The 13,018-nt window shown below is 49.4% G+C and overlaps 1 protein-coding gene across 1 annotated transcript in view; it reads right to left on the bottom strand.

Annotated features, from left to right (window-relative positions):
• Slc7a5 (solute carrier family 7 member 5) overlaps positions 1-11,233 on the bottom strand; it is a 35,135-nt gene extending 23,902 nt beyond the window's left edge. Inside the window, exon 1 of the mRNA XM_041650654.1 lies at positions 10,628-11,233. Coding sequence (XP_041506588.1) covers positions 10,628-11,159 — 532 coding nt within the window. The 5' untranslated portion in view covers positions 11,160-11,233. The remainder of the gene's footprint in view (positions 1-10,627) is intronic.
• Between the last annotated feature and the right edge of the window lie 1,785 nt (positions 11,234-13,018).

Below are 13,018 nucleotides of genomic sequence, written 5' to 3'. Positions count from 1 at the left end.
GGCTCCAAAACCACAGAGAAACCCTGTCTCGAAAAAGAAAAAAAAAACTGTCAACATTATGTCTGTGATCCATAAATGGAAACTGCAGTCTCACTGCTCCTACGATGGTTAATAATAGGACAAAATGTTTATATTGAGCCTATATTAATTCTGAGGATCTAAAATATATAAAGGCCTGAGGACATCAATACAGATTAGAAGGCTCTGAAGGCATAAAAGCTCGGATTATATGGATCTGAGAGGATATTCTCAAAAATATAGATACAATTTGTAAGAAATAATGGCTTAAGATGTATATAGAAATTATTACAAGATTTCTTTCCCCTTCCACAATATTATTATACTAGGATTACAAAACTTCAGAGTTTAACATTAATAGTGTTCTGACAAGCTAATAGAGCAACGACTGCTTACTGTTTGGGTCACAAGCTCAAGATTTTAGATTTCTTTTGGTTGTCTTCTGAACATAGGTTACATGCTGTTTAGCCCAAATTTGTAGTTTTTGCTAGGACTCAAGGATGGAGTTGCTCCTGTTGTTTTATGGATACCTATTACCTGCTTTGTCTACACTATGGGTTTCAGTACAGATTGATAATGCTAATGTATCGAAAACTTTTAAGCTTTTCTTTTTATAAAATGGAGATTCATACAAACTTCAGAAAAGGGAGAGAATTATAAAACTTGGATCCACTTCTCACAAGGTAAAAGGATTATGGTATTTTTTTTTCTCTCTTTCCTGGTATTGGGACTCTTCCCCTTCCTTAATTATTGAGACTATGCATTTGCAATTTTCAAATGAGTCCATGAATATAACTTCTGTTCCCAGTCTGTATCTGTCTCACCAGGTTCCCACTTGGGGGACAAACACATCCAAGCATCAATGGCCGATAACAACCTGCTCCAAATGACTTTGAGTCCTGAACTTGCTGAAGCCTGATGTGGACCAATCCAGCCAATGTGATTGCTGTCTTTTCAGGTTGTCTATGAACCAGATGCTTCTAAGTTCCCCATTGCCTTTGACATTCTAGCCTTCCAGGGCCCTGAGAACAATGTCCTAAGGTCAGCAGGAAGTAATTACAGAAATGAATATATTGTCCCTGTTCCCCCTCTGGAATATTAGATAAAAAGGGAATTTCTCTGACAATCATCACAGGGATTTTGGTCACTGATGCATTGAATAAATGGTAATTCCTGTCTGGGTGCCATTAAACTAATGATGCTAAAACCCCAATATCAGCCTCTGGAACAAACTCATCTCAGGGATTTGAGATGATGTACTATGCTGGGGAAAGGACTTTTGAAAGGGCACATGGGAGTCTTAAGGCTCAATTAAAAACATAATAGAAAAGAGGGTGTTAGGGCTATACCCAGTTACCATATATGCATTTTATTTTAAAATTTAAACTTTTAAAATGTGGTTGTCTGCGAGCAATCTGTCATGAATAGACTTCGGCAGGAAAGCACCACCACATCATTTGCTCAAGACTAATTAATACTTCACCCCCTCAACAGTAACCTTCATGCACAAAGTAACTGAGAGAGTCTAACAGAACTTTAGAGTGGAGATGACGGACTGGCATTAAACCATTAAAGTACAACATCACAGGGACATCACAGTACATTCTAGACTGATCTGGAAATCAAGAGGACTATAGTGACTCTTATCCTTTGTCTGCAGCAGAATCTTGAGACCAAGGACTATGAACTGGAATCTGGCATTCCAGTACAAAATTTTCAGACTTACATTTGGAAACTTGCTGCCGCCACAGGAAAAGTGGCAGGACAATCCAGTTCTTCAAAATCTGTTTGCCCCCTGAAAGGAACTGTTTGGCTTGTGTCAAAGCGCCTTATGTTCCTTTGGTGGGAGAGGTAAAAATCTCCATGATTGCTTAATGTGTCATGTCTTGATTGCATTTTGACTAATTGTCAAGTGTATGATCATACCCATGTATTAAGTGTTAAAACAACCTCTTTTTTTGCGGGGGTGTGGGGGGGTTGAGACAGGGTTTCTCTGTATCTTTAGAGCCTGTCCTGGAACTAACTCTTGTAGACCAGGCTGGCCTCAAACTCATAGAGATCCACCTGCCTCTGCCTCCCAAGTGCTGGGATTAAAGGAGCACCCAACACCACTCAGCCAACCTTCCTTTGTAATGCTGTCTGCATGTAAATGATCCATGGTTTGATGACAAAGAGTTACAAATAATTGAAGAAATCAAGAAAGCTTTAAGCAGACAGAAACGTGCTGCTGGATTAGTTGTAACATGAATGTCTGCTCTTGTTGCTATGCTCACTGCTACTGCAGTGGCTTCAGTGGCTTTGTCTCAGTCTCTTCAAATGCAGGCCTTGTTAATCAATTACCTAAGAATGTTTCTATGAGGGCTGGAGAGATGGCTCAGAGGTTAAGCATTGCCTGCTCTTCCAAAGGTCCTGAGTTCAATTCCCAGCAACCACATGGTGGCTCACAACCATCTGTAATGCACTCTTCTGGCCATACACACACACAGAATATTGTATACATAATAAATAAATTAATTAAAAAAAAAGAATGTTTCTATGACATTGGAGACACAAGAAGATACAGATGTAAAAATGGAACAAAACTGAGTGCCTTGTTTGATGTGGTACAATCTCTGGGAGATGAGCTCCACAGCCTAAAGACCAGAGCACAGCTGAGATGTCAAGCTAACTATGAATGGATCCGTGTCACTTTGTCTGTGTATAATGCAAGCGTTATCGTTTGGGAGAGATAAAACACATCTTGAGGGAATCTGGCATGATTCTAATGAATCTTTAGATTTGGCTAAATTACATCAAGACATTTTGGAATTGAAAAAGGCTAAATTAGATTTGGATGCAGCAAAAGCAGCTGAAGGTATTTTGGAGAAATTTAAGAAGGCTGTTGCATCATGGTCAGCACTAACTTCACTTCTTAGTAGTACTGCAGTTGCTGGAGCTTGTGTTCTTTTGGACATAATTTGTTTACCTGTAGTTTTCAAGCTCATTATAAACTCACTGTAGATAGTGGGCTAAGAACCTCATGGAGTAAAACTCGGCACACTTCCCTAAAAAACTTATTACCAGAGACTGTCAATCAGAGATGAGTGAGTTTTCTTTGCCTCTTTTCGACCTAAGACAGGAGATGGCTCTCTGGGATCCATTTTCCCGTGACGGGTAAGACTAGAGTGCATAAGGAACCTCCAAGGCAAAACCAGTCTTCTGAGGGACTGAGAGGTCCTTAAAAAATATAAAAAGGGGGGAATGTGTGGGAGAGCTCATGCGTGACTCAGTTTCCATCTGGAGTCATTTCTGACTTGAAGTCATTTGAGTTCAAGCTTGCCTACTCTGCTTCTCCCAGTAACCTTGAGAGCTATGAGTAACATCTGTGTTAGCCCATAGAAAGAGCATTTTTGCCCAGTTGAAAGAACACACTTTTTTCCTATTAAGATTTGGACTGGTATATGTCAGCCAGAGGCACTCCTCATGAGAGATTAGAACCTGCTTAGCTGAATAAGGTAATGCACCTGCTTGAACTTCCTCCCAGGAACAGTGCAGGGAGGTGGTCAGTTGGCTGTGCTGCTCTTTATTCTGCCTTTTGCCTGTGGTATATGTGCTGCCTGAGAAATGAACTCAGTGCTGTCTGGTATTAGCCTTTAGTCCTCTGGGTCTATCCTATGTTTCTGTCTTCATTTCTCTTCATCTAACATTTCCTCAGCTCAGTCCCCCTCCCAGGGAACCCCCAGCTGACTTCTGCCGAGGTGGACGCTGACACAGACTCCAAGGCCCCTCTCCATCTCAGTCAGATCCAAAAGGTGCAGTGAGAACAGCCAGGGCAGAATCTCTGGGCTTAGGGGAGTTGCCAGCTGACTGGGCCTAACAATCCAGGACACCACTGTACAGCACTTTCGGAAACTGTTCCGCTCAGCAGGTGTGCCCCTGCAGGCTCTACCTTACCCATCACCGAGAGAACTGTCAACCCCACCGTGGGCCACACACAAGTCTAGGGGACTCACAGCTCAAGACACAGAGTCAGGTACTGGCTCAGGCCATTTCTGTGGCCCTGAATCCTCCCACGCAAGCCAGGCTAATGAGACCCCAGAGAACTCCTAGACCTTTCTGCTACTGCAGCTGAAGGCAGGCCTCTCACTGACCACGAGCAGCTGCCACACCATGAGGTCTTAGCAGTGACAGATGCTGGCCAGGCCCAAGGTCAGATGACTCAGTGTGGATCAGGTTGCACACACCAGGCTCCTGAGAACTGGAATGGGAAATCCGGCTAATTCTTTGCATAGCAGCAAATCCTGGAAGAGGAAAAGTGTGGGCATGGCACAGAAAAGTACCCAGTCAATGGTATTTATCAGGTGTGACGGCTGGTGCTCAGGAATGAGACATCTCAGGCTCTCCGTCTCCCTGTGGCACACAGGCGTGCTGTGTCTGGCTACCTGGAAAGCAACAGCTCAGAACACTGCTAGGAGAAAAGGGCTGCTGGGTGTGAGTCCTCCGCTTGGGTCAGGGCACTGGAAGGAGCAAGAGTGTCTAGGGGAATCTATCAGAGGCTGGCACGCACGACTAGAATGGGTAAGACCCGGGACATGGAACACTGTTCTTGAGGCAGCTTCCCTCGGCCAGCAATCCACAAGGCTCTGGGACCAGTCTCGCTGAGTGGGGGCGCTGTGTCACCCCTATAGTGTCCCAGAGGTGAATAAGGAGGAGGCATCAACCTCCAGGACTTCCCGGGGTGGACCGATGGCTGTGTAAAGCCCATCCCAGTGGAGATTGTGGCAGGGGGATGGAGGGGTGGCTGGCCAGCTTACTACAGACACCCAGAGGGAAGAAGCCCTTCCTCTACTGAAAACTCTGAGCAGCCCGCATCCTTATGCTAGCAGAATAGATTCCCGGATGTGGTGACCAAGGTCACCCCAGGGCCCTGACACAACAGGTAACAGACCCTGCCCAGAGGCGTGGCTGGGTGCTCCCAGTCGAACTCCTGACTCAGTTTAGCTAGCTGTGAGCTATGTAATGATCAGCAGAGGAAATACAAAGAGGCCAGGAATGTGCCACCCAGAAGCAATACTTTCAGGGTGCTCGCCCTCACCTGTGCCTCAGGGCCTGGGCAGAGAGCCTCGGCATAATCCGCCCACCCCCCAAGGGCTAGAATGCTTTAATGCCTAAATGCCTGCCTTGTTTCTCGCCTGCCATGGTCACAGGTTCTGTGAACTATTCATGTCTGGGCCCCAGATCCCGTGATTGGGTGTCATCTGCTCAGTGTGCATGCATTTTCATGTCTGGCTGGGAAAGCCGACTTCGCTGCTAATTCCTGAGCTGTCGTCAGCAGTACTGGGCTTATGGCTCCAGACACTGGGGCCCCTGGCACCTTACGAACAACAGAGCCTTGGCCTCAGCCCAGCCATGGCAGTGGCAGTGCCCAGAAACTCCAACCCAGGACTGAGGAGTGGGGTCTACAGCAGAGGCAGTCTTGCGGGGGGCAGAAACCAGCAGGTGACTTGAAAAGAAAGGGCAAAAAGCCAGGCCATCCCCATCCTCTCTAGCTGTTACTCAGCTGACCCACTGACCTGGTCAGCAGAGCCTGGCTAGCCCAATGGCCATCAGAAACCCAGGCAGGGTCGAGCGGGAGTCTACACTTCTTCACCCAGACCCCACCATGGGCAGTTTATGCCCTGCAGCCCAAGCTTCAGAGGAAAGGAGGCTGCTGACATCCTCCAGAGATTCTTTCTCCCTTCTCTCAATGCAGAAGTGGGGCTGCTCCATGGGAAGAGGGCGCAGATACATGGGACAGAGCACAGAAGATGACAATTGGATCCCGTGTGACAGTGGTGCACGCTAAATAAAACTCTTCACCAACACCCAGGCAGGATGGACCCTAATTCTACAGAGTTACAAGTGGAGGTTCAGAGGGTCCTTGTGGAGTTCTCCAATCAGAAACGCAATGCTTCTAATCTGATACCAGGTGGGAAACAACTCAGGTTACAGGTCCCCAGGCAAATGCCAGCTAAGAAAGTCCTGCCCGACTATTTAGTGGAGAGTTAGGAGTAGTGAGTTTCCTGGCACTAGGGAATCCAGGCCAGCCAGTCACCTGAGATCAAACTTTAGCAGGTAAGGTCCCATCCTCCACCCAGCCAGGAAAAGGATAGGATGTTGCAGACTAGTCTGTGGGCCACAACCTTCACACTCACGAGTCTGGGAAAAGAGACTAGTGGCAGAGAAACAGTGAGCCTGCTCAGACTCCTCCCTCTAGGGGCTTCTCTCCAGAGAGAACTGGCCACACCCAGAGCCTGTGTAGCTCTGGAGTCTAGGCTGCTACACTCCTGCGCACCTCAGCACAGACAGCCGAGGCCCTTTGAGATTAGATAAATCCCAGCTCAGACAGAATCTCAGCTCCAGTTTGTAGAATTCTGCAACAAGACAAATCCAGGCACTAAGCTAGAGTCATGTGGGTAGAAGGACTCTGAATCGAAAAAAATATCACAGAAGAGCTGCCTGGAGGCAAGACTATAATGCATGCATTTTCTTGGTGAATGACTCATATGGGAAGGTACAGCTCGCGTGGGGAGGCGGGGTGTGTGCCATGGTGTGCAGGTGGTCCTAGATGCCATTAAAAAAAAAAAAAGGCCGGGAGCTGGGCAGTGGTGGCACAAGCCTTTAATCCCAGCATTCAGAGGCAGAGGCAGGTGGATCTCTGGAAGTTCAAGGCGAGCCTGGTCTATAAGAACAAGTTTCAGGACAGGTTCCCCAGTCTTTTTTTTTTTTTTTTTTTTGAGACAGGGTTTCTCTGTGGCTTTGGAGCCTGTCCTGGAACTCGCTCTGTAGACCAGGCTGGTCTCGAACTCACAGAGATCCGCCTGCCTCTGCCTCCCGAGTGCTGGGATTAAAGGCGTGCGCCACCATCGCCCGGCAGGTTCCCCAGTCTTGAAACACCAAAAAAAAAAAAAAAAAAGCAGGCCGGGCAAGCCATAAAGAACCAACAGGTAAGCAACATTCCTCCATGGCTTCTGCATCAATTTACTGCCTCTATGTTCCTGCCCCGACTTCTCTGAATGACAGACTACAAGTTGTTAAGATGAAATAAAACCTTTTCCTCTTTTCTTCCAAGTTGCTTTTGGTCATGGTGTTGTGTCCGTCGCAGTACAAACTTACCCAAGACACTGGGCTCCAAGTCAACTTGACACTACACAAGCTACTGAGCTTCGCTTAGGCAAGAACAAGCCACACAGCCCAGGCCTCTCTCATACAGGCACATGGCCATCCAGAAAATGTGGACAGCAAGTCTTCTCATCTTTATGAAACACTCGCCATGCAGTGGTGGCGCAGCCTTTAATCCCATCACTCAGGAGGCAGAGGCAGATAGATCTTTGTGAGTTTGAGGCAAGCCTGGTCTATAAGATCTAGTTCCAGGACAGGCTCCAAAGCTACAGAGAAACCATGTCTAAAAAAGCCACAAAACAAACAAACAAACAAAACAAAAAAACTCCCGAAAGACAGACAGACAGACAGACAGACAGACTCCTCACCAGGTTTCCCACATCAGGTCCAAGGATACAGGGCGGGATCCAGGCTCACTGTAAGGGAGATGGCATCTACCTCTACCAGGAGTGGGTTTACTCTAGGATAACATCAAGTCATTTCCCAATACAGTCTTAACTGGATAAAGCAAACATGTGGAGAGACAAGCACCGCGAGCAACAGAAACCAGACCTCTGCTCTAAAATCTGTCTCCTGGTGCTGCCTCAGGGCCTTTCCCAAGGCATGGAAACCAGGGAACGCAACGCTATGTTCCCCAGAAGCACCCTCCAGAAAGAACAAGCACTCACTGGCATATACTCAAGAGTACAAGCCTCCCCAGCCAACACCCAGGCCCTGAAAGACTTTCCAGCCCTTCTGGCCTCCACTAGGGGTCCTCTTGCCTCCTCAAGCCTAGCTCCCTTTCTAGATTTCTGCCTGTTTTAAGCAGGTGTAGATGAGGCCCTCCTGTGGGAGCCTAGAACCCTCATTCCAACTGGAAGGCAGCGGCAGACACACAGCTGTGGTTCACAGAAACAGAACTGTCTGCAGCACCTGTCAAGTGAAGGCCAAGTGAGCAGACAGAGGATGACTGACAGGTCTCACCTTGGCACTCCAGAACTCAGGCCATGGGATGTCCATTCTAGAACCTCCTAGAGGGTTCTACCCATAGCAGCCACAAAGGATTGTAAGAAAGCTACATAAGACGGTTTTTAAAAACCCTGTGTCGTGGGGTTGGAGAAATGGATCAATGGTTAAAAGCAATGGGTGCTCTTCCAGAGGACTGGGGTTCAAAATCCCCAGCACGCAGATAGTAGATTACAGCTGTCTGTAACTCTCTCTTCTGGTCTCCACAGGCAATGGACACAGGTGTACATAGACACACATGCAGACAAGACACTCATATACATAATTTTTTAATTTAAACAAAACAAAACAAAAAAAAAAACCCCACCAAACCTTTGGATCACAAAAGAAGTCCTTGAGAAAGTGACTTGCTGCTCCATGGAAGGCACTAGCTCCTCACTATCTTCCCCCACCCCTCGTGTCATGCCCCCACCCCCCCACCCAGTTCATCCTTAAGACTTCGAAACTCCCAAATGCTGCATAAGTTTGTTAGAACCCTAAATGAAGCTTTCCTGAAGAGTTGAAACATGCTGGGTCCCCGCAGGCTTAAAAAGGTGTCTATGATGATCAAACTGGGGCCTTACCATTAGCCACAGGGTGGGAGTGACAGTAAGGTGGAGCTCATGTTTACATAAGTTCAATATTTAAACAATTATCCATCCACGTTATTTTATTTGGTTTCTCTGTGTAGCCCCTGGCTGTCCTGGAGCTCTGTAGACCAGGCTCGCGTGGCCCAGAACTCAGATCCGCCTGCCTCTGTGCTGGGATTAAAGGCGTGTGCCATCAATGCCAGCTTTTTATTATTATTAGAAAGAAGGTATTTAGGCCAGCAAGATGGTTCGGAGAATAAAAGGGCTTGCTGCCAAATATGAAGATCTGAGTTCCATCCCAGGGACTCATGTGGTGGAAAGAAAAGAACTGATTCCATAAAGTATCATCTGACCGCCACCAGTGTGCAAAATGAAACATGAAAAACATCTTTAAAAGAGAGGACCTTTGCAAACCCTTCACCCTCCCTGCCTCCCGTGGGCAAGCATTGTTTCCTACAGTTCACTAGGATCTGCAGAAGCAGAAATCAGCTTTCTATGTCCACTCTGACCGGAGTGTGAGTTCTTTAAAGATGCCCGTGCCAACTTGGCATGGTGGTGCACACACTTACTCCCTGCACGTGGGAAGCAGAAAGAGGCAAGTTGTGGGCCAGCCAGGGTTACATAGTGAGACCCTGTCTCAAAAACAAACAAAAAACGCTAAAGATACCGGTGCCATTCCCTATCTTGCCTAAAGGCCAAGTAATTCCAATTAATGGTGAAAGCTGGATAGTTCAAATTCTGACCCAACAAGGGCAGTGATGCACACTGTTCCAAGGTGAGGCTGTTCCTGGCCAGCCCAGCACTTTTGCTGACCAACCTGACTATGACCATTTCTTTTTTTACACACGAAGCAAGCAAACAGCATGGAGACCTTATGGTGAACACCCTGTCAGTCTCTGGCCAGCACCACAGAGCAGAGCGGAGGTCTCAGAACTGAAGAGCACGCCTGAAGGCTATGTAACTTACAACAAGGGACAAGTCTCACTTACACCAAAGTGCCACAAGCATTGCCCCAGTGCCGACCGTGACCTCCATGGCTCAAAACCCCAAACTTTAAGTGTGGCCCTGCTGCCCTGGCACCCTCTCCTTGTGTCCATTATCCAGGCAAACAGATAAATTTGTCTTTGCTGAATGAACTCATCTGTAAATTCTAAAAGCAGCATGATTTCCAGGTTGTCCCCCCCCATCAGCTGGCATTTGCTTCAAATGATCACATCGCCCCCCCCATGCAAAATCTCCCAACTGTTTTTAGAAAGCAGAAAACAATCCCTCCTGACCTGAGTTCTGTAAGGCCTACACTCAGCAGCTGTTACCTGGCACATCTTGGGAGGCCCAAGCCCATCCACAGACTGTCTACAGTTAAGAGCCAGTCCTTTACTGATTGGCAGTCTTTATAGGATTTTGCTGCTCAGTTCTAATGAGCAAGCAGCTTTCACTACCACACACGTTTATTGCTACCGTTTCTCATGCGTCAGCCCAAGCACTAATTCCCGACAGGCCAGTCTGAAGAACGTAAGGGGTTTTTTTTACGGCAATTTCCCTCTTAGTAACCAGTCAGCGATTGAAGCTGAAACAGGAAACAGACACACACACTCCACGTGGTGCTTTGAAAGAGATAGGGAGTATTTCTCTTGCCTGCTTGATCATAATCAGGTCGGGAAGGGGGACGCCCGCCGCGGCACCCACTGAGGTCTCGCGAGGGCTGACCCGAAAGTGTAGACACTGTGAATGAGTTAATGAAACGCACGTGGCTACGGGAACCTGTGACTTTAGCCTGAAACTGCTGAGAGAGACGGAAGATGCTGGGGTGGGCACGCGGGATGAACTATAGGGACAGGGACCTCGGCACTCGCCCGCCCCTTCCAGCCCGGACCCGGGCCCGGGCCCCTACTTACGCACGCAGAGGCAGGCCACGAGCTTGGCTGCCTCCTCAGGCACTGGACAGGTGGGGAAGATCGGCTTGAGCAAGTACGTGGCGAAGACCAGCGCCACGATGTACTGCGAGGAGGGTCGAATAATGAGCAGCTCAATCCAGAGCTTGAGGAAGGCGGGCAGCGAGCCGTAGACCTCCAACATGTAGGCGTAGTCGCCGCCGGACTTGGAGATGGTGGTGCCCAGCTCGGCGTAGCAGAGCGCGCCCACGATGGAGAACACACCGCACACAGCCCACACCACCAGCGCCAACCCGGGCGAGCCCGCCTCCTTGAGCACGCCCGTGGGCGTAACGAAGATGCCCGAGCCGATGATGGTGCCCACGATGATGGCCACACCGTTGAGCAGTGTGATGTTGCGCTGCAGAGTCACGCCTTCGCCCCCAGAGTCCTCTCCGTCCGCGCGCCGCCCCTCCAGCATCTTCTCCCGCGCCTGCTTCTCTTCCTCCGCCGCCGGGGCCGCCACCGCGCGCCGCTTCGCGCCCGCGCCGGCCATGCTCTTGGCGTTCTCGGCTCGGCCTGGATGCCCGGCGTGCGCGCGGCCGAGCCGCTCTCGTACAGAGAATCGTGTCTACGCCCTTAACCAGCCTCTCTGCCTTGCCTTTTATCCTCGCCGTTACTCACTCGCCGGGCCCCGCCCATCACCGCCACCGTTGGTCGGTCCGCGAAAGCTCCACCCACCTCCTTCCTCGTTACCCCGCCTCCTCCGCGGCCCCGCCCTCAGGCCTTTTAGAGCGCGTGGCGCGGGAGCTTCGGGAGCTTCTGACTGGAGGCGCGCGTGGGGAGCACAGGTCCTCGCAAGTCTCTCTGTGCGGGATACTGGGGGCCCGGACTGTAAGGGCGTGGTTCTCCTGCCTCTTTCTGCCCCAGGTGAAGCCAGTGGTGCAGAGGACTAGCCAGGGGTCAAAGTACCGAAAGGGTGGTACAGGCTGCACGCCCACCACCTGCAGGGAATCCAGGCGTTGCCTGGCTGGGACCGAGAGGGAATTTGTCTCCGCTCCCTCCAGTCTGCGCAGCCAGTGCCTCTGGGAGGTGGGGGGTGGGTACAGATATGGTCCACCCTGGGGAAACGAGGCAGGTTGGAATGACCCTTCAGCTCAGGAAGCAGGGAAGAACAGGCCAGGATGGGAACAGCCCATTCCCGGGTTTAGATATCCTTCTGATCCCAAGGAGAGTCTTGTCAGAAGCGTGCCTAGTGGTACACCCAACCTGGAGAAGCAAGCTTTGGAAGACGGTACCCCCTAGTAAGAGAAACCCCCAAATCTTTGTAGGGATTTTAAAGGCAGGCTGTAGGGTGAGAGGGCTTTTTGCTTGTCATTCTTAGGAAATCTTAGCTAAGAGGGCTTTAGGGGCAAAGTGGTCAGAGAAGAATGTCACCACCGCCGGCCCAATTGCAGGGCATGGTGATTTGAGCTGACCGGTGTCCTGGGAAAATTCCAGTCACTGGTCAAGGTCAGACCGGGAAGCCCCATGACTACCTTTTCACCTAGGATTCTCTTCTCTGTTCCAACGGGTCCTCAGGAAAACTCACAAACAAGCAGAAGCCAGGGTAAGGAGGGGCCTTACTTCAAGGAGAGTCTTCAGACCTGTGAGGATGAGAGCCAGGTGCACTTTCCAGTCTAATCTGCCAAGCAGATACCTCTGGCTTCCCCACTCCGGAGACCTGACCAATGAAGATGTCAAACTTCTGGCCATCTCTGCATCTATAGCTGCAACCAGGAAGCTCTCCTCTGAAGCCCACGTCCAGGGGGTGTTTAGTAAAGGACTCCAAGGCAGGTCTCTGGAGTGCCCACCACACCCCATTCCAGTATGTCCGGCATACACATCAATGACAAACTGGAATCTCTGTAGCCTGAGCAGCCAAGGTGCTAAAAGGTCGCACTAACATTAACATGCCATACTACAGACCGCCCAAGTTGGTGGCTTTGGGACAGTTGAGAAACTTGCTCCTCCCATTCTTTTCTTTCTTTGTTTTCTTTTTTTTTTCCTTCTGTTTTTGTTTTTTCCTCAACAGTCTTTCTCGGTATAACAGCTCTGACTGACTTGAACTCTCTCTGTAGACAAGGCTAGTCTCAACTCATAGCCTCCGGCCCTAAGTGCTGGGATTAAAGGCGTGCACCCCACTCCCGGGTCCCTCGTTCCTTACAGGGTCCTTTCAGAAAGTCAGAAGCATCCCACCGGCTCACTGAGGCATTGCTAAGGTGCAGCTCCTAATTTAACAGGACATGTGGCAACTCTCAGAGTCACTTTGAAAACGAGAAAACTGGCTTTGCAGGTGTGTTAGCTTGCCTGCCCTGGAAGCGCACCCTCGTGGCCTCCGACCTCAAGCCCAGCAAGCTGCCCACTTTTCACCTG

This window comes from Microtus oregoni, unplaced genomic scaffold, assembly GCF_018167655.1.
Source record: "Microtus oregoni isolate MIOR12 unplaced genomic scaffold, Mior012 000004F_ref0000308, whole genome shotgun sequence".
In the NCBI taxonomy this organism is placed as follows: domain Eukaryota; kingdom Metazoa; phylum Chordata; class Mammalia; order Rodentia; family Cricetidae; genus Microtus; species Microtus oregoni.
This window is presented reverse-complemented; position numbering and strand designations above follow the sequence as displayed.